Source organism: Barbatula barbatula (assembly GCF_947034865.1).
Source record: "Barbatula barbatula genome assembly, chromosome: 2".
Lineage (NCBI taxonomy): Eukaryota > Metazoa > Chordata > Actinopteri > Cypriniformes > Nemacheilidae > Barbatula > Barbatula barbatula.
The window spans coordinates 7481260-7507810 of record NC_136767.1 but is presented as its reverse complement, the minus strand read 5'-3'; the positions used below and the strand labels follow the sequence as shown (position 1 = coordinate 7507810).

The window sequence follows — 26551 nt, the reverse complement described above, 5'->3', positions numbered from 1 at the left end:
TGCATTTGCAATGTCCATCACTCTGCCTGCCACATAAAACAATAAACATTTGCATTACATATATTTAAATACATTAATGAGCCTAAAACCTCTTTAATAACCTCGTCAAGAAGCTAATTTTACTGATGATGTAGATGCACCGACCAGGTACCGGAATCGTCTGATAATCTGCATGATTGGCCGGTCAGTCTTACATCTAGCCAATTCCAAACCGATCCTTTTGTTGCCAACGGAACAGGCAATAACGACACAGCTATCAGTACACTCGAAGTTGCAAGTTAACATATAATCATGACTGCATACAGCCTGTCTCTAATGCAGGGGTGTCAAATTCAAATTTATTAAGGGCCATGCTGAGGGGTTAGTGATAAATTCAGGGGCCAGACATGCATTTTTAAAGTGTTCTTTTGTTTAATGAATTAATGTAGTGTACTAGTAACTGTACGAAACCTCCTATTAATTAAAATAACAAAGTTTTAATTAAATTTTTTCAAGATACTTCAGAACTTCATAATGCAAAACATTTTTGTCACATGCTGTATATTTTTTTCTCGAAACAAAACAAGAAATAAAGTCTTTGACAAGCAAAACTGATTTACAAAACAAAATGTCAACAAGACTTTGTTATGAAGAATATGAAAACAGTCAACAAGTTCTCGGATATTGTATTATTTTGCTTTCAACTTAAACACATTCATGGATTTATATTGATTATAATCTTAAGAAATTATACATGACACTTTTTAACTCTTACCAGACACTCTGCACCTTTTATTAGAAATTATTTTGTCTATTCTAGGGTTAATGTCTTTTGCCATGGCTACCTTTAATACAGAGACGAGATGCTTGTCTGTGAGGCGGGACCGGTGGGATGTTTTAGTCAGTTTCATTATGGAGAACATCTGCTCGCAGGAGTATGTGCTTCCGAACATAGACATGATGCGTGCAGCATGAAGGCGAAGGTGTGGCATCGATTCAGGGAGTAGGGGTGCAAATTTAGCTGCCTCAACTGACTGGTATTGGTTTTTTAGATGAGTATTACATTGCAATTCAATGAGTTCCAATTGCAAGTGCTCAGGTGCAGTGTCAACATCAACTGCAAATGGATTTGCAGACAGTTCAAAGTTGAACTTCTGAGATTCAAAATCAGAAAATCTTCTGCTGAATTCAGCTTTCAGGGTGTTCAGTTTGTCGGCATACAGTTCAGTCAGGAATTTGATGTTGACTGTGTCACTGACTGACTGGCAAACGGGAAAATGAGACAGGTTGGCTTGGCGCATCTGGCCCTCCCACAGGCGCAGTTTAATTTGAAACGCATTAACAGAGTCTCGCATTTGCGTGATTAGCTGCTTTCGACCCTGGAGTTTTACATTAAGATCGTTGAGGTGCTCCGTTATATCACACAAAAATGCCAAGTCGCTCAGCCATTTTTCATTCTCGAGCTCGGGGATGGACTTTTGTTTGCTTTCCATGAAATGTGCGATTTCAGTGCGAGTATCAAAAAATTTTCGACTTAACCAGCGCACTTCTGTGTGGTAGGGGACATCCTCATGCACGCAATGTTCCTCCTCTAAAAGTGCTCTGAATTGCCGGTGATTCAAACCCCGTGAACGAATAAAGTTTACTGTCTTGTTTACAACTGTCATTACATGTCCCATATCCAGCACCTTCCCACATAGTGCCTCCTGGTGAATGATGCAGTGGTAGGTTGTCAGGTTTTCACCTGTATGCCTCACCTTTTCTCGAACCAAACCGACCAAACCACGGTACTCACCGCACATCGCAGGTGCACCGTCCGTTGTAAGACCAACAAGTTTATTGTAATTCAGCGTCAGTGACACACTGCTCAACTTGTGAGAAAATGTCCTGTCCAGATGTTGTCCCGTGCATCTCTCTTATATCCAAAAGTTCCTCAGTGACAGAAAACTGTGCGTCTACCCCTCGAATGTATACAGAGAGCTGGGCAGTGTCTGTTTTGTCTGTACTCTCATCTACGGCCAGTGAATATGCAACAAAGTCCTTAGCTTTTTCTTTTAACTGGGCCTGCGTGTCAGAGGCCAGCTCATCCACCCGACTAGCCACAGTGTTTCGGGAAAGGCTGATGTTAGCAAAAGCTTGCTTTTTGTCCGGGCACACAACACCACATACCTTATCCATACAGACTTTAATAAATTCTCCCTCTGTAAACGGCTTGCATGCTCTTGCTATTTCCTCCGCAATAATGAAGCTTGCCTTCACAGCTCCCTCGCTCTGACTGTTCATACGAGTGAACATGTGTTGTTGTTGCTGAAGTTTGTGTTTTAGTTCTTTTACTTTTCGCTGCCGCATATCCATGTCCATGCTTCCATATTGGTCATGCTTTGTTTCGAAATGCCTCCTTAGATTATACTCTTTAAAAACTGCTAGTGACTCTTGACATATTAGACACGTTGGCTTGTTCTTGTACTCACAGAATAAATACTCTGTTTCCCATCTTTGTTGGAATTGTCGATATTCACTGTCAACTTTTCTTTTTTTAGCCATTGTGCTAGCCACCCTTTTAGCTTAATTTGCGTTGTATACAGTTATCATCACCTAGTAGTTATTCTCTGATACAATTAGTGTTGAGTAGAGCACGACAGCGCCCCCTGCGTTTCAATGTTGTCACTGGCCTAATTTTTCACAGCAAACGGGCCACATTAAAAGAATAACCAGTATTTGTTGGAGGGCCTGATTAAAAGTCGTGGCGGGCCGTCTATGGCCCGCGGGCCTTGTAATTGACACATGTGCATGGCTCGTTTCTATTTGCATGTGGCTCTGCCACACTTCGAGTCTCTGCTGACTGCAAAAAAAGGTTCTTGTGGACCTGAATATTTGGTGAACATGGTTAAATGTACATAAACAACAACCAGGGAAGCCCAAATTTCTGTCAAGACGTACTTGCCAGTTTGTATTGGTAATCACACAACTTGCCATCTAGCAACATAGCTGGCATCTCCCAGGCACGTAATTTCATAACCATTAAAGGACCAATTCATGAAGTCGCCTATACGAACTCCTGACGTTACAAGATAATCAAGGATGGTCCAGTTACTTGTATTGGTAAATACATGACCTATGGGAAACGTAAATGCCACGTTATGGGCATGTAATTTCATTACCTGAATGATTTATATGCCGCTTACTATTTAAATATGCGTTTTAGTCAGGGCATTGTAAATCTGTTGATTACATTAGCAAAGAGATATTGAATCTGCTATACATGCAAGCTGCTCTCTGCTGTATGGGAATGTAACCGAGCGCCTCCTGTGCGCTCAAGTTCAGAACAGCGCATTCACAGCAGAGCTGCGTCTGACAGGAGGGTCGAGTAAGTAAGTAAGACGTGTTTTAATTTCACAATTGTCATTTAAAACTTATGACAAACAAATTTAAAGCGTTTTGTTTTACTTGTAGTCTGACAATGTCGTCTGACAGCGGTAACAATGCTTTTTTTAGGGGCTTTACTGACTTACTTTACTTCTTTACTGACAGGAATTAAAGATCCTGAATTGTCGCTTTATCAGGTAAGCGTTACTTACTAAGAGTTTTTCTCAACAAATCAATGAGATTAAAGTGCATAAAAATGTTGCAAAGGTTTTATTTCATTATATTTATGCTATATACTGTATAGCACTGGTGGTTAAAGGGAGATTTCAGCCAAAACATTTTACTCGCCTTTGAACTGTTCCAAATCTGTACAAAATTCTCTGTTCAGATTAAAACAGAGAAAGATAGTTGGAAGAGTGCTTATAACCAATCCATTGACTACCATAGTAGGAACATGACTTTTTAGTTTTTGAACACAAAATAACATATTTTGAAGAATGTAGTACAGCAAATAGTTCTGTGTCACTTTTGACAACCATTGTACTTTTTCACACTATAGTAGTCAATGGGGACCAAGCACTGTTTTCTTACAAGCATACGTCCAAATGTCTTTATCTGTGTTCAACCATGTATACAGGTTTGGAACAACTAGAACGTGAGTACTTCGTGACAGAATTTTCATTTGAATATTTATGCTTCTGTAATTATTTAGTATTGGTCTTGAATGCGCAATGTATGTTATGTTTTAAATAACTGTTATATTAAGTTAAGTGTCTAAAAAACCTTCTATTGAATGTTTTTTAACATGATTGTATACTGTTTTGAACATGATTTGATATGTTGTTGTTGTTTATTTGTTGGTTTTATCAATATAGTAAATGAAAAGTATTCTAACTCTGAGTCTGTGTTATTCATATCATGTTATTTAGAAAGTCTCTAAAATTGTTATTGGCAAATACATTAAATTAGTTGCATGTCCACCCAAAACGTATTATTACTAAGTTTCTAACTGGTGACCAACACAAAACGTTTATTTCATAACTCAGATTATGTCAAAAGGTTACGTCGAGGCGAGGAATCCATGTATTTAACTCTTCCGTTCACCACAATGTAACCGGTTACGTCCCCAAGCCATTAGATTACGTTGATGTTACATAACAGTCACATATTTTGTCTAGCTGGGAGCAAGTCCTTATTAAAGGGGTCATATGGCGCGAATATGTGTTTTTCTGTGTCTTTGGTGTGTTATAAGTTACCCATGCATGTATTAGACTTGTAAAATTGCTAAAATTAAACTGTCGGAACAAAATATGCATTCTATCTAAAAGCAAATGCTCACCCAGACCTGCCTGAAACGCCTAAAGTAACCACACCCCACGAATAAGTCAGCTCAAATCTATACGAAAGTAAGGTGGGCGTACTTGTAAATATCATTGTATCGTCGCAGCCAGTCCTAATAAACTGTAATAATGTTCCAACTAGTGTAAACAAATGTCATTTTTACAATCATGTTTTTTGTCTTTGTTGAGTCACGCGCGACAAGACATGGCATAACACTGGTTGATCAATAAGAGCCAAAGCGCACTTTATTTATTATGGTACCATTCCCTGCTGTAATGCAAGCTTGTTTCTCTTCCACACAAACTCTGGATGGTGTATATGGTTGTTTTTTTAAAGTCTTTATAACGTTGTATATAAGGGGTAAAAGAGTTAGCTATAGTTTTTAACTATTTAATATAATGTTTTTTTTATATAAAACCTTACCAATTCTTTACATCCTGCTAAATTCGCGCTGGCAAAGTTGATATATTGGCTTGATTATCTCGAATTGATACAAGGAAGTACAGATTACATTTTATCACCTGTCAGTACAATTGTTTCGGAAACCTGATGTTCCGAATATGGTAAGAGGCATTACATTTCTGTCACACGCTTGCAGTATTCGACCAATCACCACGCACTGGTTAACTGGACAATTGTGGCACACCTCGCTTTTCAGAGCGATGAGCTTTGTGAAAAATCTGTGCGTCAGAGAGGCGGGGGAAAGAGGAGATACAAACGAACTCTGTTATATGACTCCTTTAAATGGATAAAGTGCTGTAAGCAATACGAAGACTACGTCTCCCACAAGTCAAAACTTTAACCATAGTCTGTGTTCCTCCAACTCAACTGTTATTAATGTTTCTGCTTCCAAATATATAGAGACCGTATATTTCCCCCAAACAATACTAAACAACCAAAACCAATTTATAAAGTCTTAATATTAAAACACTACATTCTAAGGCAGTTATTGTAAATTAAATCATCATGGACAACAGTTTTGATATTAACTTATTTTATTTTGCCTTGTTGTGCAAGCACTGTCGAGCTTGTACAGAGGCTGCAGCTTTTGCCAGAGGGGAACTGGAATCCCCTGGTTAGGCCTGGTTTCCCTCTGAGGTTGGGGGGGCTGCTAGAATTTTATGGTCTTATTTAATTAACATTGCATATAGGAATTGATTGTGTGTCTGATATTTGACCTGTGTTTTGACTTCCATAACCTTTTATGTTTTACTTATGGTCAATGTTTTCTTGTATAGCTGCTTTGTAACAATGAAAATTATAAAAAGCGCTATATAAATAAAGCTGACTTGACTTGATATAGTTTGTCTAACCGAAACTTGGCTTAAACCAAATGATTATTTCGGTCTAAATGAGTGTACCCCACCAAGCTACTGTTATATGCATGAGCCACGTCCGGTTGGTAGAGGTGGTGGTGTCGCAACAATCTTTAGAGACTTTCTTACTGTAATTCAGAGAAAACAGCATACATTTAAATCATTTGAAGTGCTTGCGTTGAACATACTTTTTCCAAACAAAAGTACAAAAATATTGCTTTCATTTACATCGGCTACGGTAGTAAATAGTAAAACAAAATAGTAAAAACTCAATCTCCAAGTATGTCCTAAGAATTAGTACCAACCATCGCTCCAAAAGAAAGGCTATAGTGTTTTTCACCTATAAAACAGGAAGATTTGATTAAACTTATTGCAACATCTAAACATACAACTTGCTTATTAGACCCCATACCAACTAAATTATTAAAAGAGTTACTACCTGTTGCAATCGAGCCCATTTATAACATTATCAACTCGTCAATTAATCTAGGCCATGTCCCAGGACACTTTAAAATGGCCGTCATTAAGCCTTGAACCAAACTTGAACTAGAAAACTATAGGCCGATTTCAAATCTCCCTTACCTGTCAAAAATACTAGAAAAAGTAGTGTCCACTCAGTTGTGCTCTTTCTTACAAAATAATGACATACACAAATTACCTGCTTATATAGCATCAGATAAAGGTAACAGCTCACTCCTAGTCCTGCTTGACCTTAGTGCTGCATTCAATACTGTAGACCATAACAAACTTCTAGATCACTTGCACAATTACGCCGGTATTGAGGGACAGGCACTACAATGGTTCAGATCTTACTTATCAGACAGACATCAATTTGTCCATTTAAATGGGGAATCATCAAATCTAACGCAAGTAAATTATGGATTACCTCAGGGATCGGTTCTAGGACCGGAAGTATAAGACCGGCAGCCACCTCACGGTAGACTGCCGGCCCCAAGATCATAAACACAAACGTAACATGTCCGGGCTCGGTCCTCTCTCGTCAACAGTCCTGCGGCTCGTCCTCTTAAGCTCCCAATCTCCTCAGCGAGATATGCGGGACCGGTGTGCGCACAGCTGATTCCAACTATTACTCACGCCACTGGCCCGCCTCACAGCTCTCGTCCCACCTTCCTCACCACACTGTGTTTTACCTTTTCTGTGTTTTTCGGTTTTCTTATTTTCCCCTGTAAAGCTGCTTTGGAACAATGCACATTGTGAAAAGTGCTATATAAATGAAATTGAATTGAATTGAATATCTTAGTGGTAAGAGTGTGGTGCTAACAACGCTAAGGTTGTGGGTTCGATCCCAGGAGATTGTACATATAGAAACAAATGTATTGGATAATGCAATGTAAGTCGCTGTGGATAAAAGCATTTGTCAAATGCATAAATGTAATGTAAATGTCAATAAAGTTAAAAAATCTAATGTTAATCCTTTCTCCCCCATAGAAGTTCTTTATAAGGAAACAGACCGAAACCATGGGACGACCATGGAAAACCAAATTAATTAAAGTAGTTTATCACTGATTTCCAACATAAACATGATAACAGAAAAGTTTGATGTTCTCAGTTTGTCGCTGCCTTAAACCAAGTTAAGTGGTTTGTTTAGTAGTTTGCACTTCTATGGAGGAGAATAAGCTTAACGTGAGACTATTCTTATCCCTGGAATAAGTGCTTGTTCTTGTAACAGTAGCTTGTCTTTATTTCAATTGAGGTTTCATTGAAATTTGATTTTCTGTGGTCATTATTTCAATTTGACAAACCTAGCCGTTTCCTTATAATGGACTTTTATGGAGGAGAAACGCTTAAAGCAAGATTTTTCACTTTATCCCGTTAATAAGGGCTCGTTCTTTTAACAGCAGCTAGAGTTTATTGCAAGTACGTCTTGACAGAAATTTGCATTTCTCTGGTTGTTTAGGTACGTTAAACCTTGTATAAAGCGTTTAAGGAAGTAATTTGTCTTTTTTTTCAGTCAATATTCACATGTTCCCCCTTCATGAACAAACATTTGTGCTACACATTAAACAAACTTGTGGTTTTATGGTTTGATTGATTTGAACAACCCCTAAATGACGCAAGACCAAAATCGGCAATCTTAAAAGTGTATATGGTGATTTTCGTTTCGGTGAAAATGATATAAATTATAAATCAGACTGGTAATGTCAAAATTACATTACTTCTCCATTCAACACTTCTCCTTTTTTTAATCCAAAGTATTATAAAATGAATAAATTAATCTGTTTATGTGATATGCCTATATATCTGATTCAGTTACTAAAATAAAAAATTGCTAATTCATATAAATCTGAATTTTGAACTATATTCCTTAAAGTAGCAAAATGAACCAATCGATTTCTTGTAATTACTGCAGACCCAAGAAAAAGAACATTTATTCTACAATAACAAAATGTAGCTGTGTGCAAATAGCAATGTCACTAAATGTCACGAGACATGATGTAACACTGGTTGATCAAGAAGGGCCAAAGCACTCACGGAATTTATGATGTTACCATTCCCTGCTGTAATGCGAGCTTGTTTCTTTCTCACACAAACTTTCTATGATGTATATGGTTGTTTGTTTATAGTCGATTACTCTTAACCAATCCTTTACATCCTACTTGAGTCACGCTGGCAAAGTTGTATTGGCTTGATCTTCATTTTCCGGATCAGATTCGGGCTCAAATTGATAAGGAAGGATCGATGCCATTTTATCACCTGTACGTAGTTGTGGAACCTGATGTTCCGAATATAGAGGTGTTACATTTCTGAGCAGTATTCGACCAATCACTACGCACTAGTGAATAGGCCAATCAAAGCACACCTCGCTTTTCATAAAGATCCCATGCATGTATTGGAATTTAAAGTGTCGGGAAAAAAGATGCATTCTATCTAAAAGTGAATGCTCACCCAGACCTGCCTGAAATGCCTTGTGTAAACACGCCACCACAAATCTACGTCAGTTTGTCAATCATAGCACACCTCGCTTTTCAGAGCGATGAGCTTTGTGAAAAATTTGCACGGAGTGAGGAGATACAAACATGCACGGTATGTGTAAAATATAGCGTTTTTTAAGGTTTTAACCTTAAATAGCCTGATGGCCTGGGGAAAAAAGCTGCTCCTGAGTCTCTCTGTTTTGGCCATTAGGCTACGGAAGCGCTTACCAGATGGCAGCAGTGTAAAAAGACAGTAACCAGGGTGATTGAAGTCTTTTATGAATTTTGACAATGTTGTTGCCACTTGAGTGCAGTGGCTAGGGCTGGGAGGGTTCCACTGTTCGTAACATGGGTTTGTGTATCGCAGTTGCGTTCAAATATCGTTACACCCCTACATAACATGTGAAATATATTTATTGTAAAATGCTGTTGTTTTATTTTTACAGAAAATTCCTTGATTGTACAGTCACGTTTCATGCTGCTGGAGTCTATTTTAATATTTTTTTTAATGCTAGCTATACTGTCCTACCTTCGCTTTCACCACAACCCCAAGTAAGATGTATAGGCAAAGTTCTGCTTTGTCAGTCTCTGATCTTGTCATCATGTAGTGACTTTAAAGATATTGTTTTCATGTCCTGTCTTCTAGTTCGTTTTTTAGGTGGTTTTGGCTTGTGATGTCTGGGGTCAGTTGTGCATTTTCAGTTGGGTATGTACAGTCAGAACTAAAGTTTATGTTGAGGGTTTAACATGTAAAAGTCCAGTTGAATTTGTCAGTATTAAAATAAACATTGGAGGCACTGAGAGTTTTGGCACTAAGATGTTTTTCTTTTCTATTTTTATTCAGAGTAAAGTATATGGGTATGTTCACATACTTTTTACTGCTTGGACTGGCAGTTGTACACACCTGGAAACTTCTTGGAGATCAAACAATAAGCAGTGTGAGTTACATATACTGTATATAATTTCAGTGTATTTTACAAACTATTGAGGCTCCAATATGTGAAGTTTTTTTCTGCATCTCTGCATTAAGGCCACGGCAGCAGTTCAAGTGTTGGTTCGTTTTTTGGCCCTTGTGGTTTTACCTGTGCTCATGTACATTGGATTTTTCTACGTCCATCTTACCATACTTTACCGCAGTGGACCACATGACCAGATGATGAGTTGTGCTTTCCAGGCAAGCCTGGAGGTAAGGATTTATATAATGTCCCATTGACATATTTAGTTATGTACCTGAACTGGAAGGTAGAGGAGTAAATGTATCTTATGGGATAGTCTGGCTGCTTTTTTACCCCATTTTCCATCATAAAGGGTGGTCTAGCCAGGATCACTCAGGGTCAGCCTTTGGAGGTTGCATTTGGTTCCCAAGTTACTCTACGCACTATGTCCAGCAAACCTGTTCCTTGCTGGCTCCATTCCCACAAAGCTAACTATCCAGTCAGGTAAGTCATCATCATTCAGCAGCCTTTCACAAAGTTGGAGGTTCGTTACAGTAGGAAGTCCTAAATGTCACAGTAGGTAGTCAACCAGAATGCCATTTATCATTGCATTGTAAAACTTGTTTGTAAAATTACCGCTTTGAGGTTCAAAGGGACATTTTGTGCAAAGGGATAGTGATGATTCCTTATTGCGATTCCATTTTGTGATTTTTCCCCATCGCTTAAAGGCTAGACATCTATAATGTAACTGAAAAAAGAAGTTATATGCAGAGAGTGAGTCAACTGCAGGGCACATCAAATAATAATGCTACTTTCATTTGACTGTGTAAGTCTACATGTCACCATTATAAGGACATATGCTTCTACTTACAGCTCTGTAGCTGTAGTTCCAACCACGCTTTGCAACTACTTTTCACCTAGCACTTTGTCACTTTGAAGCCTTGAGCTGTTAGTTGAGTAAGTGGGCTCAGCACTTGTTGAGATATTTTAAAAACGACTCTACCACCACGACTCCACCGACAGGGCACGTCACGTTAAGCTTTAAGAGATTTAACAGAGCAGACCTCTGCACCAGTCCATCAAAGTAGACCGATTGATCAGGCAGCCGATTGTTTTAGCCGCAAATTAGGCAGGTGCATCTGTGAGCAGCTAAGCGTTGTTGTGGAACACACAATGCTGCCTCTTGTGGCAAACAGATTACCACCGACATAACACTCTGATGTCACCCTCTGCCTGCTAACTTTTTAACCACCTGCTAATTTTCCAAGAAAATGGTAAGACTTAATTATTTGTATCCTTCGTTTTTAATCTAACCATGTATATTTCATTGATTAAACATGACGCTACTTGAGAATATGGGTAACTTTTTGGAACTCTATTGTTAGCTAGCCTTCAACCACATAGTTTCCATAGGCTTCTTGTATACATTGGTACCAAAAACCTAGTGACGTGCCCACTAAATTATTACAGTTGTCCGCAGTATATATCTAGATAAACTCAGATGTTATCAATACTTTTTCTGTACCGGAGAATTTCTCTCCCTCTGAGGGTGCATTTGAGATGGAGCAACTCACACTCTGCAGCCATGCCTTGTGAAAAGATGAAATTTCTGGCTAAAGCGTGCATGTTAACTTGCCTATGGCATATGGCATAACATTACAAAACACAACAGCATTATTTTACGTGGTCATTTGGCAGCCCATATTGTGTCCTTCCATTTCAACTACATCCAGTGGCTGCTTCTTTCAGCCACAGTGGCAAGTTCTTTGACTACCATCCGTTAGGCCTGCCCTCTGATTCCCACTTCCTTAAGCAGCCTTACTGTGGAATTGGAAACAAGGCCCCTGCCGCCCACATCTACCGAGAACACTTTTGCTGTCCATCCCCGCTCTTCAGCCTCCGATGCCAAGTTGGCCTAATGGAGATTCTTTCTTTCAAATGCTTTGTTAATGGCCTCTTGCCAAGGTACAGTCAACTGGAAGGTGGGACGAGAGCCGTAACACGGGGCCGGTGGCGTGAGTGATAAGTGCAATCAGCTGTGCGCGCACCGGTCCCGCATCTCACGGAGGAGATTGGGAGCTTTAAAGGACGACCGGCAGGACTGTTGACGGGAGAGGACCGGGCCCGGACAAGTGTAATAAAGATCCATAGAAGGGAAGGAAGGAGGCGGGAACCGGCGACATTCAAACAATAAAACTTTAATTAAATAAACAATAAACACGGAAGTAACCGGCAGCCACCTCACGGACATATGTCTGGGCCCGGTCCTCTCCCGTCAACAATCCTGCCGGTCGACCTTTTAAGCTCCCAATCTCCTCTGTGAGAGATGCGGGACCGGTGCGCGCACAGCTGATTGCACTTATCACTCACGCCACCGGCCCCGCGTCACGGCTCTCGTCCCGCCTTCCTCACCACAAGTAGTCTCAACTCAATTATGTTTCTTCCTCCAAAGGAATGACATCAATGAAGTTTTCTGTTCTGGATTTAGAGCACATCACAGTACACAGACTGCTTTGAGTAGAGTTAAATGATGGAGATGTGTACAGGTGTTGATATTGTTCGAACAGTTATACTTGAATATTTTCAAAAATAAATATTTATTATATTAAATTGTGGTTTCTCTCATATCGCTGTTGCTTGAACGTTTAATTGTTATAATTACTAAAACATTTTAAGATATGGTTTGCTTTCTTACAAACCCCGGCCACCCCCCACACTACTTCTCACAGCTTTCATGCCCATTTCAGTTGCATTTTTTCAAAAAGACTCTAGCCGAAGGGCCATAAATGAACCATTCAAAGATTGAATTTACGTCGAAGCCGATAGCCTTGTGGTAAGTGCTCTGACATTAATGTACATATGTTGCATGTTTGTCGTGGTCCTTTCGCGATCCCACCCCCTCTCTCAACCACTTCGTTTCCTGTTCTCTCACAAAAAAAGGCAAAAATGCCAAAAATACATCTTAAAAAATATATATATTGAATTCACAACAGACCTTATAACTTACCAACTATGTGATCTGATGAACCTAGAATTTAAATAGGTCAGTGACAAAACAGATGAGGAAATCAAAACCTTTTTAAAAACTACTTTTAAAACCATGCATTGGATATTTTAAAATGTATTTATGTAGCTTTTGTTTTACCCTTTTTTTAAGTGAAGACTGGAGGTACCTGAAAATGTCAAATGGTGTAACTGCCAAAGAATGAGAAATATTTAATACCTAGATGGAATGTAAGTGAAAAACCACATCAATACCCTAAAATAGACGCTTTATTACACATAAATATTCCTGTATATTATTATAGATTTATGATAAATACTTGACCATGTTGCTTCTACAGCCAAATACACTGAAAATCAAGCATGATGGTCAAGAAATTAATCTGAAATGGTTTTATTTTTTGTTGAAAAATGTTGTTGAAAAAATTTCTGATAACTTGAAATGATCATGTCTCGTGGTGTATCTACAGTTAATTGGTTAGTTCAGGGTTAGCATAAAAAATATGGCATGAATTACCCAAGTCGTTTCACAACAGTATGTTCTTTTAAGGTCTGGAGTTGATTGTATGTGTGGTGTTTGCATTTGGAAGCTGTTGCTGTGAACCCACATCATGGGGTTCAGGGGGATTTCCATGCAAATGAAACAGACCATAGTTGGATCTCAAATATACAACAAATCCATCAGAAAAATGCCAGGAACCTTAAGAGTGGCCAATAAGAAATTTGGTACATTCTGAGAAAAAAATCAACACACCGCATCAGAGCCAAGAATTTAGTTTTTTTTAAATATTAGTTTAGTTTAGTTTGAAATTTGAATTGTACAAATTAAATAAAAACTGTTTAATTGTTTGTTTATTAATAATAATATCCAAATTTGATCAAGATTGTGCTTTGATCAAGAATGTGCTTACGTTACGGCTGTGAGCCAATATCGCTGTCTGTAGATTCTCTTTCAATGATCATGTAAACATAGCTTGACAGAGTATGGCAGTTGCCATAACCTAGCATTCAGACAAAACCGTGGAAGCAAAGTGTGCGTATTAATGCTCATTAAAGATGATCAAAATGTCACGGAAATGCAGGGGGACGAACCCAAGTGCAGACATCAGTGAAGGGGTTAATAAAATGATTAAATTAAACACAAAACAAAGACTCACAATAGGGATAATAACAAAAACCAACAGATGATCTACCTTTATTTCCTTTAAAATAAACCGAATGTACTATAGAACATTGTTGGATTGTCATCACCCTCAATCAAAAAACAGGTTTCAAAGTGCAAGTTTTTACCCAAAGTATGCAAGAATGAGAAGTTGGTTTAGTCATTTTTGAGGATCTGTGTAAACGTGGATTGTTTTGATAACGTTGTATGTGAAACTTTTCAAAAACGCAAAATAATTTTTTTCCTCTTTTCATCATATAAACAAGGCCTTAGATTCAATGCATATTTCTATTTCATTCATTTTAAAGTTTCAGCTTTATATAATATAATGTAATATATACAGTTAGGTCTATAAATATTTGGACAGTAGCATCAATTTTTTTTGTGTTATTTTAGCTGTGTATCAAAATGTATTTGAGTTACAGTTGTATGATGGATATTGTCTCAAAGTGCACACTCTCAGATTTATTTAAAGTGTTTTCACATTGAGTACGTTGAATCAAAAGCTGTTTTATAGACAAGTATGGGCTGTCTAAATAAGCATGTTAAAGGTTTGGAGTTGATTCTTCGTGTGGTGTTTGCATTTGGAAGCTGATTGCTGTGAACCGACATCATGGACCTTAACATGCATCACAATATACAGATGAGCAGAAACCGAGAACAGAAACTGAGTTTTAAACCAATAGACAGCCATTTAATGGTAAACATTAGCAAACACACATTACAGAAATACCATAGCGGGAACATAGGCGACGGAAGGATTATTCTTGAGTAACATCTGTACATTTTCATACGGATCATAACTGTTTATCTGTGCTTGAAGGTATGAAAATGGCCGTGGCAGCTCCCACCAACAGCAAGTGACCTGTTATGCTTTCAAAGATGTCAACAACTGGTGGATTATTAAAGACCCAGAAAGGTGTGGTCTGGTAACTATAAAATAATTTTGTACTACCAATTAGTAATCATAATTATATATATTTCTTAATTAATTTCACATTTTATTCTCAGTTCCGCTCTAGTGGTAAACAGCCCTCCCAAACCAGTCAGACATGGTGATGTTATTCAGCTGCTACATGGAATGACATCTCGCTACCTGAACACGTAATACAATACACCATCATCAAATTTGTAACTCCATAAAGCCACAGACAAAAAAACAAAGTGGAACTTTGAACAAAGTGGTCTGTCATTATTTTTAGAACTTTAAGAATATTGGCTGAACCTTGTTTTGAGTCAGCGGTTTCTGACTCCTGTGGTCTGCATTATATCTCATGAGAAGCGTCACACCACGTTTAAAATGAAAGAAAATCAACTCCCCAGATGTCAATCCCATATAGAGAACCTGTGGTCGATCCTCAAAAAGCGAATGGATAAGCAGAAGCCCACAAATTGTGATGAACTCGGAGCACTAATAAGTCAAGAAAGAATCGTAAACGGACAGGATTTGGCCAAGAAGCTAATATCCAGTATGCCAGAGCGGATTGCAGATGTTGTGAAAAACAAGGCTCAACACTGTAAATGTTGGGTTTTTGCCAATAAATGCTTTTAAAACTTAAGATATGCTAATTGTTGTTGTATACCATAGAAATATGGTGAAAAATAATCAACTCTAAATTCTATTTTAGCACCTTTAAAGTAGTCACCCATGGACTAGAATTAGCTAAATCTTTCTCTTGGCATTTTATAAACCAGATTTTCTCAACCTGGGATGGATTTTAAGGAGTATTGAAGGAATTTCCATCTATGCTGGACTCTTATTGGCTGTTTTTCATTCATTATGTTTTCGAAGTAATCCACCAATCCAGTTTTCTAGAAAGATACTTATATGTTGACACAATTGTATTTTTGTCCACACAAGTCATTTCAGATATTGAAACATACACATTCAGATTAAAAGTTTTTTAGGAGCATGATAAAAATGTTGTCAAGTGATCCCAAACTTTTGACCTGTGGTGTATATGTGACCCTTGATCACAAAACCAGTTTTAAAGGGATAGTTCACCCAAACAATCCCATTTGCTGTTTATTAAATTTTTTCTTGAGTAGAACAATAAAGAAGATTGGTTGTTAAATCCGCAGCCCTCTTTGCTTCATATAATGGAGGTCTATGGACTCCACCTGTCTAAGAGTTCCTAAAGCACATAATAAAAAAAGCGGCTCTTGGTGACATGTTGACATCTTGTGAAGCGAATCATCCGATATTTAAAAAAATATTTTATATTAAAAATGACGTTCAGTTTTAGGAAAATAGCAAACGATTCGCTTCACAAGACATCAACATGTTGCCAAGAGCCGCTTTTTTTTAATTATGTGCTTTAGGAACTCTTAGACAGGTGGAGTCCATAGACCTCCATTATGTGAAGCAAAAAGTGCTGCGGATTTACCAGAAAATCTTCTTTATGGTTCTACTCAAGAAAAAATGTCACATACATCTTGGATGGCCTGGGGGTGTAAATAAAAAGCTAGTTGGAGTTTTTGGGTGAACTGTCCCTTCAGTATAAGCCAAACATACATTGTATGAGTCAAAATTATCGAAAAGATCATCTTCCATGATATTTTGTAAATTTCCTACCCTTAATATATAAAAACGTGGATGGCCTCAGATTAACAACTTCAAAGGCAATTTTTGCCATATTTCAAGATTCTAGAGGTTTGAACAGTTGTATTTTCGTCATGTATTGTCCTATCCTAACAAACCATGTATCAATAGAAATCAGCTTTCAGGTTATGTAAGTCTCAATTTCCAAAATTGACCCATTAGACTGGTTTTGTCCTCCAGGGTCACACACACATATATTTATGTGTACAGTATATTCACGCAAACACAGTATATATTACTCTGTAGACGTTGGTAGCACCAATAAGTGATCGTACTTTGTTTTCAAGGCATGATGTTGCGGCTCCCATGACCCCTCACTCGCAGGAAGTCTCTGGTTATATTGATTTTAATGTGTCTATGCCAGCTCAGAATTTATGGAGAGTGGTAAGGCTTTTGACTCACAAATCTATGTTTAGTTTTTAAATCACCATCCAGAAATGACTGTATGATGCTTTCTGCACTTTAGGACATACTGAAGAGGGAGTCTGACAAAGAAACCTGGAAAACGATTTTATCATCGGTGCGACTTATTCACGTCAACACTTCAGCTGTTCTGAAGGTGTGTTGTAGCAGATAATATTATGTAAGAGAAAGAAATATATGTATCCTTGAACTTGTGCATCAATATATTATAACTGCTTCTTTTAAACAACTTTGTTAGTGTTTTTAGTTTAGTTAATAGACAGGAAGGTTAGGAGAGATTGGGGTTAGGTTGAATCTTAAAGTCTGGGTAAAGGCAATTTCAAGAATTGTTTCTAAACTCTTCCTCCCGCACAGCACTCAGAAGACTGTTCTAAAGTTTACGCGCTTGATAGGAATAGGATCTACCACCTGCTCTTGATTTAGAAATTCTAGGTATTACAAACTGTCCAGAGCCCTGAGAGAATAGTAAATGTGAAGGACTGTAATGCAATAGAAGAGGAGCTAAACCATGTAAGGCCTTATAGGTAATCCGAAGTTAACACAGGGTTTTATAGGTAACCGGTGCAATGTTGACAGAACCGGGCAAATATGCTCATTATTTTTTATTCGTGTAAAGTACTCCAAAAAGCTTGCAGTGTTGTGGTTACAAATAGCAGCCTGCAATGACGTCAAGAGGCTTCATAGGCAGCGTAACGGAATTCTATTTGAATTATATACAGAGACCATGTTTGCAATAAATAACCATCACATATTTACTGTAAATACTACAATACTAATTTCTTACTAGAAATGCAATCAAAAGATATTGAAAGTGAAAATTAAACTTTAATTTACGGTATACAAAACTATGCTCCAAACCGGCGTTTTGGCTGCCATGTGCAAAGTTTTTCTTTTAGCTTGATCCTGCTCAACCAATCACCTTTCTCGCCTGTTGTTATGGAAAAGACAGGTTTGACGTAGCGTTTTTCCGAAACGTTGAACTTTTTTCAACTTCAAAAGCGCTCTTGAAAACATGGTTTACTCCTTAGTATTATAAAGTAAAAACAGACATTGGCATTGCAATCTGGGGATTGCAGATACATATGTTAAATCTATAGGATAATGCAATGTAAGTCGCTTTGGATAAAAGCGTCTGCCAAATCCCTAAATGTAAATCTATTATGTGACAGGACCTTTCTGATTTTCAGTCTGCTAAATCTCTGTCAAGCTGGACTTTTTAAGTGATTTTCTTCACAATCTACAGTGCCTTGCTAAAGTATTCATCCCCCTTCGTTTTATTCACATTTTGTTATATTGCTTCCTTATCTTAAACTACTTTAAATAAAAAATATATACATTGATCAACACTCCATGCACAATAATGACATGACAAGACAAAACAGGTTTGTTTCAACTTTGCAAATTTATTAAAAATGTCAAACTTAAATAAATACATAAGTATTCATACTCTTTTCTGGACACTTGAAATTTAGCTCAGAAACATTAGTTGTGCTTGTAGATGTTTCTACACATCATTGGAGTTAACCTGTGGCAAATTTAATTGAATTAATATGATTTGGAGTGACACATACCTCACAATAAAAGGTGCAACAGCTGAAAATACATATCAAAGTAAGAACCAAGACATGAGGTCAAAAGAACTGCCGTTGGAGCTCTGAGACAGATCTGGGGAAAACTCCTGAAAGAAATGGCAACCACTCGCGCGAACAGTCTCAACAATGTGTTCCAATCCGCGTAGTACTGAAATGTGCGCGTCTTTTAATATCTACTTCTGTACTGTTTTTCCTGAATACGATGGTAACTACATCGAGCGCAAACCCCTTCAGCGTTGGAAACTTCGGGATTTCAATTCTAAGGTGATTTCAGATCACCGCGACTTTCTGAAGATTTGTGTGGCTTTCAACCGATCGGCTGAGGGTTGGAGGAGAGTTGGTAACTACACGCACACACACAAGTGACGCGCTGTTATTGTACAGGATAGTTCGGGTCTTCCTCGGGTCAATTAAGCAAAACAATGTTTTACTTTATATTTCCCGAGACCCGAAGACACTAATAATATACCCGACCCGTGTCCGAAGCTCCCGTGAATCTTTTAGACCCGAACCCGCTCGGGTCTCGGGCCGGACTTCGGGTTTTCGGATCTAGACCGTTCCAAAGTTAAGGTGCTAGATAGGAAAAGGATCTACCATCTGCACTTGATTTAGAAATTTAAGGTATTACCAACTGACCTGACACCTGAGAGCGTAGTGCACGTGAATGACTGTAATACAAGAGAAGTTCACTTAAGTAGTGAGGAGCTAAAACATGTAGGGCTTTATAGGTAATAAGCAAGATTTTAAAGTTAATGCGATGCTTTATAGGTAACCAGTGCAAGGTTGACAGAACCGGGCTAATATGTTCATACTTTTTTGTACGCGTAAGAACTCGAGTTGCCGCATTTTGGACCAGTTAGAGTTTTTGTAATAAGCCTGCGGGGCAACCACCTAATACTTGCTTTACAGTAATCTAATCTTGATGTCATGGATGCATGAATTAACTTCTCTGCATCTGATGGTGACAACATATGACGTAGTTAAGATATATTTTTAAGATGGAAAAACTCAGTTTTACAGTTGTTGGCAACATGGTTCTCACATGAAAGAGTACTATTGAATAAAACACCAAGATTCTTTGCTGACGACGAGGGTTTTATGGAACATCCGTCAATAGTTAAGCAGCATTCTTGGTTGTTACGAAATGGCGGTTTTCGGCCCAACAAGTAACACTTCTGTTTCGTCCGAGTTCAGTAATTTCAAAAAAGAGAGGATATGAGGAGATAAATGGCAGAAAATTGCCTAATGCAGATGTGTAAAGCTTGTCCAGTTATACCAAAAAAGATTTGAGTCTGCTTTAACCATCTTCTGAGTTAAGGGTATGAATACTTATGCTATTTACTCTCTTTTTTTACATTTGCAAAGCAATCACAAATTAGTTTTTTGTTTTGTCATTATTTTGCATGGATATATAATTTAAAGTAGTTTAAGACAAGACAGTAGCATAAAAAATAAATGAAGGGGGATAATACTTTTGCAAGGCACAGTATGTGTGTATTTATTCTTCCTGCTAGTAAATGCAGATAACCCATTCTTACAAAGGTATGTAGTTGCAAGTAGCAGTGTACACGGTTAGCCGATGGCCAAGCAGGTTTTGAGTGTCGTCTGACTTTGTTGTATTTCGCACTGTCGCCTATATTAAGTCCCCATCACCTTTTCTAGGCCGATCCAGCATATCTGATCGGCAGAGGAACTTGTTCGGGAGTCAGATGATTCTGATTGGCTTTTTGGCTTACTAAACCTGTGCACGAGAAGAAAAACGGAAGTTGCAAGCAAACAAAGTCAAGAAGGAATGCTCAGAACGCTCTTCTCATTATTTGCATTACTCATTCCAAAATGTAAATGTTTTAAACGTATCATACATTATAGATTTCATTACAAATGCATCTATGGACAGCTAGATTAGCAAGCCACTGCTTTGTTTACATTTTGTATACCACCAGTTATTAGTTTTTAGTAACAAATACCAACTACTGTCAATCACTAGTATGGAAAGTTAATGGACGTGCTACTTGGCCGTCATTGGCTTGGTGTGTCAGGGATCCAGATGCAGTAAATGTGAGCAAACTTGTTGGAGCTTCTTTGTCGGCATTGGCTTGATGTGTACCCAGTACCTATTCTAATGTCTTTGGATTTACTCCAAAATTTTAAGTCCAAGGGTTCACATTTTTGCAACTACACACATCAATAGTGATTTGATGTTTGAAGTACAAAAAGATGACTTAAAGAACATAAATTGATTTTTAACTGTTTTGTAATATTTTGCAGCTCAGTGGCACTTCTCTGCCAGAGTGGGGTTTCAAACAGTTGGAGGTGGTTGGAGATAAAATTAATAAAGGCTACCAGCAGAGTGAAATATGGAATGTGGAAGAGCATCGCTATGGAAAAAGTTAGAAAATGCACCACATATTTCACATAATTCTTATGTCTGCTGTATTTTTAATTCAACTTTTTTTGCAGGTCAGGAACAAAAGGAAAGGGAGTTAGAGCTGAAGTCACCTACTCGCAGTCACATCAAAAGAAACATCACTTTCATGAGTAAATTTCTTGAGCTGCAGGTAAATATAAAATATAAAACATGATCTTATGTTATTGGCAATTGACAGAAAAGACATTTAGAGCCTGTGTCAGAAAATGAATTCACTTAATGTATGTTTGATTTAAAGTGGAAGATGCTAACAGTGAAGAATGAAGAGTCCGAACACAGATATAGCTCATCACCTCTAGAATGGATCACCTTGGATACGAACATTGCGTACTGGCTTCATACTTCAACTAATGTATGTCAACATATATTGAATTACTTAATTAATTCTTATTATTGTCTTTGCTGTGAAACAGCTGTAGAAGTTATTAACCCCTTTATCCTTTAATACAGGCACAAATTCAGTTGATTGGAAATAGTGTTACATGGACTATCGCAAAAATTGCACTGGCTGTGTATTTTCTTCTGTTTTTAACCTACTTATTAAGACGACGACGAAAAGTTATGGACATTCCTGAAGGTATGGGCTTGAGAGACTGATTTATTTTTTTATAGTTTAATACGCTAATGTTTTGTTTTAGAACAGATGTACAGTTTTATGGATGCTTGTCCATTTGGAGTGACTTGAGCTGCATCTTCATTTGAGCACAGCAACCTTTTAAGGATGCAGTCTTTGAAGACAAAACACTTCCTCCTTTGTAAAAAAAAGTTTAAAAACGAACTAAAATGAGACAATCTAGCCTACGGAGGATTCCTAGGCTTTGCCTTAAATCGCTCCCTATACTAGGGATGCACCGATCCGATACCGATTCATACCTTTTTGAAATGATCGGATATCCATCATGCGCGAGTCAGCAAGACCGATCCAAATCCAATACCAAATTTCCAGCGATTGTTTGGAGAAAAATGAATATACTTAAAATTAAATACTTTGAAATATATTTTGCGCAATCATCTGACAGGCGAGTTTAGCGGGGAGACCCAACGTTATGCCTATTTGGTAATTTAATTCAGCGCGTTAAAGATGTCACAGAATTGGAAATATTTCACGCTTGCAACAACAGAAAGCAGAACAGCAAATTGTAACATTTGCAAAACCAGTGTTTCAAGAGGTGGAAGTACAAACATCTTCAGAAGCATTACGGCAAAGATCATGAAGCGTTTGCACAACCGTAACGCAAAAACGACGAATCAAAGCAGCAGACCTTGCAGGAAGCGTTTCAAAGGCAAGAAAAACTTCATAAAGACAACAAAAAATCTGTAAAAATCACCAAAAAAGTTATGGAATTTATTGTTCTAGATCATCAACCTCTCTCTGTTGCGAAAAATGTAGGATTCTGTCGTCTAATGGAACATCTAGAACCGCGATACAGTTTACCATCGCCTAAATACATTTCTGAAACCTCTTTGTCTGAGTTGTATTCTAGAGTGTCCTTGTATGTTGCGGACCTGTTAAAATATGTAAAGTCTTTGAGCTTCACTAGGGATATTTGGAGCTCCGACGTGTGCCCCATGTCTCTTTTGAGTTTAACCGCGCATTGGGTGAATTCTGGTTATGCATTGCAGAGTGCTGTGCTACATGCTAAAGAGTTGCGTGGGTCACACATAAGCAGCGTGATTTCAGATTCAATCCAAGAAGGTTGGAAAATCCCTCTTTCCAAAGTACATGTAATTATAAGGAACAATGCCAGTAACATGAAGGCGGCGATGAAAGATTTGGGGGTCCTAGTTTGGGGTGTGTCGTGCATTCATTGCAGCTTGTAATTAACGAGGGGCTTCTGTCGCAACGGAGTGTTGTGGTTTTGAAACGTCTGCTATCTCAGGAGAGCGACACCGACAGCAGGACTTAAACAATGAAAAGTACTCTACTACAAGCGGTCAATGAAATACTTTTTAAAAATCTTTTTTTTATTTCAAATCCTTTTGAGCAACAATGCAATTTTTCAGAATGCAGCGCTGTCAATTTACAACAAACGTTTAAGATTTGTTTTTGAGAATATTTTTTAATGGCTGTTAACCATTATAAAGAAGTAAATAAATAAGACACATTAGACTGGGTAAACTAAAACAGCGTGGTTCAAAAATCTCACTCAAAAGCGTTTTTTGAATAAATAAAATATTTTAATTGTAACCTTAAGAAATACACAAATTTGTTTATTAATTAGTTTGTTTGTTTATTTAATTATATTTTAGATATTTTATTTTAAAGTTCACTTTCATTTAAGTTGTCTGTTATTGCGGCATTATTTTTGATAAAATACATATTTTCACATTCGGCCTATATATTCTGAAATCAAGTTAATCCGGAGGGAGTATTGCTGACAAAAAAGAATTTCACTTGCAGTAATATTTTCGTCACAGACAAAAATTAATCAAATATTTGAAATAGAATCCTGAGAAATACACACATTTAGTCTGAGTTTATTGATTTGATTTAATTTGGTTTTGATTCTTTCTTTGTAGGATATTTATTTGATGCCCCCTGTACCAGTGTTAAGAGCAAAATACTGTTTAGCACTGTGTCCAACCGACTTCTAGTCGAAAGAGCAGAAATTCTAATAATCCTAAAAAAAACTGCCATTGCTGTTTAAGTAAGCCTTAAAACAGATAATGTCACTTGAAGTCTATCCTTAACAGTTGTTGTGTTGATATTTTTGTACTATTTTTCATGTGTATATATTTTTGTCTATAAACGTACATGTTCATACGTACGTTTTTGATTTAGGTTCAAAATGTAGATTGTCATTTGGATGACTCCAGATAGCTTAATTCAATTTAATTTAATTTTTTCAATTTAAAATTTTGCAGTATTTTACAAAAACTAACTGATAGTAACTGATATCGGATTTGGATCGGTATCGGACGATATTTGTAAGTTCAGATTCGTAATCGGATCGGCAGAGAAAATCTTGTATCGGTGCATCTCTACCCTATACCATTATTCACTATTACCTACATTAGTTAAAATTTTTAATTTTAAAATAGTCCACTTTAAGGAGCGGGTGAAAATGTGTGAGTAAATTCGGAGACTGGAAGCGTTGCAGAAGCCATCTTCTGCCGAGACAGGAATTCATTCAGTTCGAGCCTCACGATAGATGGCTAGCAGCTAATCGTGAGTACATCGGTTGTACTCTCATTATAATGATGCATCATGGGATTGAATGAGTGCACTATAAATTCAGACACCACTAAAAATGGATGTTCCCTCAAATACTGCCCCACATTAGGGTATGGGGGCTATTTCTGACACAGATCTGGTTGTGTCACCTGCTGCTCCTGTTGCCATGTGACAGCAGCAGTACACAGCAGAGACATTGCTGACTTTTTCAAACAAATATGAAGCCTTATGTTAATTTTAGAGAACATGACATATTGATGTAGATTCAGCTGCCTACCAGTTTTTCAAATTAACCAACCTAAGAATTAAATACAAAATAATGTAGCAGTAATATTAATAAACATCATATGTGTGGGACAGCCTTACCAGCCTCTGGTGCAAATTTTGAAATTCAGTATAGAATGATGCAGTCCTTAAACTGGAAAACTGCTTTGGCCTGTTGATGTGCAGTTGTTAGTGTATTCTAGGTGTTTTTTGTATTGCATAGATATGGCTTATATTTTCTTTAAATAAATCTATAGTTTTTTTCTAATCATAGAAATCTTATTATTTTGAACTTTCTAAAAATGAAAAACCAGGTTAGGTGGTTAATCAAAGCTCACCCTATGTACAACCAAAAATGTTATCCATAAATATCTGTTTCAACCACCCCAATTTTGTTTTTTATTTAGACTCTTGGGAAAAGCTGGTTTTGGCTGGTGTAGTGTGTGGTGGAGGCTGGGCAGTTAATTACGTGCCTTTCTTTCTAATGGAGAAGACTCTGTTTCTGTACCACTATCTTCCAGCACTTACCTTCAAGATCCTGCTGATACCTATAGTTTTAGAGCATCTGTACACACACGTTTTGAGGTAAAAGACGTGGTGAAGCTAGAGTCAGAATTTCTTTCGTTGTACTTCACAAATATACATTATTTTTATTAGTTAAATAACTATTATTTCTTCTTTGCTGTTTTTCAGGTCCCCAGCTCAACGGAATTCATTTGTTGTTGTTATTCTTGCAGTCCTTTGTTCAGTGTTTGTGTGCTACCGTAAATTGAGTCCTCTTACTTATGGTCAGTCAGCATTAACATCAGAAGACCTGGATCCGAGTTGAAGAGAGCTGGGATATTCTCATATGAAGACTCCGATGCGATGTTTCTAAAAGAACGGACCCTTGAATCTTTTTATAAAAAAGTAAAAGCTAAAGTAAAACATTAACCCCAACCATAAAGATTCTTTGCAGTGAGAGCCCATGCTGTTTAACCTAGAAAATAACAACTTTTTTTCTTGCACTGCATACTATATACTTCATTTCATAAAACTTTTTAAGAATCAGTCTTTCACACAACAGACATTGTGCTAATTATTTTGACTGGCATGCGTGAATGAAAGCATTCAACAACACAAAAAAGGGTTTATTCATTTCTCACTTTTCACCAAACGTCTCTTGGTCACTGTGAATATTAAGCTTACTCTGCCAGTGGTCGTACCCTTGCTCCACCTGTATTTCCTGTACTATCTGCCCATAGTGCTGAGGACAAATAAACACAATATCATGGTAACACATATCATCAGCAAACATGTTTTTGTTTACATATTCAATTTGTGACTCAGACAACCAATGCACGATGTGTCTCAACATTTTAAATAGAGGAGCCTGCCCATTTGACGCAACCTTATTTCAGTTTGTAGCGCATATCATACCCATTTGCAGTGCATTTTTTATTCATTCTATTATTTTCAACTATATTCTATTTATTTTATCTACCTGTTTAGAAATCGATTTATTTTATCACTGCTTTTAAACGAACTAACCTCATGAGGTGAATCTCAGACCTTAATGGTCCGGAGATGACCTAGTGTAGTTTTAGCGGTTGTGATGGTCAGTGTTTTTTGAGATTTGAGAGTTTGTTTATCATATATCCTTTTCTGAGTGGATCCAAAGTAGTACTGTAAATGTCTGACCATGTTCTACAACAATAACACATCCTGTTTGGCATTTATAATTATGACCACTAAGAATTTTAACACTTAAAATTCATGTTAACAATGAAGAGAAATACAAGTCCTCTAGTGACGTCTTTTACATGTGCATTTTTTGTCCATCATGACCCTCTGTAAAATTCTTATGAAATATGCAATAGCAATTTTTCTTTCATCTTGAATAATACTGCAATGATTCATTTGAGTGCCCCAATTAGTTGTCCCGCAACACCCAGGAAGCAGGAAATATTGCAAAGTGCCCTGTGTGGTCAAGTGATTACAAAGTCACATCATTGTAGTCATTATTCGAAACTTTTTCTGTAAGGCTACATTA

General features: G+C 37.5%; 1 protein-coding gene across 2 annotated transcripts in view; it reads left to right on the top strand.

The window, feature by feature from the left end:
* pomt1 (protein-O-mannosyltransferase 1) overlaps window positions 1-26110 on the top strand; it is a 38834-nt gene extending 12724 nt beyond the window's left edge. For both annotated transcript variants that reach the window (XM_079450678.1, XM_079450679.1), the window contains exons 6-20: window positions 9382-9487; window positions 9582-9641; window positions 9780-9873; window positions 9966-10121; window positions 10244-10374; window positions 14859-14954; window positions 15047-15139; window positions 16925-17021; window positions 17104-17196; window positions 20921-21041; window positions 21113-21210; window positions 21319-21432; window positions 21531-21657; window positions 24927-25104; window positions 25213-26110. In XM_079450678.1, coding sequence (XP_079306804.1) covers window positions 9382-9487; window positions 9582-9641; window positions 9780-9873; window positions 9966-10121; window positions 10244-10374; window positions 14859-14954; window positions 15047-15139; window positions 16925-17021; window positions 17104-17196; window positions 20921-21041; window positions 21113-21210; window positions 21319-21432; window positions 21531-21657; window positions 24927-25104; window positions 25213-25348 — 1700 coding nt within the window. In that variant the 3' untranslated portion in view covers window positions 25349-26110. The remainder of the gene's footprint in view (window positions 1-9381; window positions 9488-9581; window positions 9642-9779; window positions 9874-9965; window positions 10122-10243; window positions 10375-14858; window positions 14955-15046; window positions 15140-16924; window positions 17022-17103; window positions 17197-20920; window positions 21042-21112; window positions 21211-21318; window positions 21433-21530; window positions 21658-24926; window positions 25105-25212) is intronic.
* The last annotated feature ends 441 nt before the right edge of the window (window positions 26111-26551 follow it).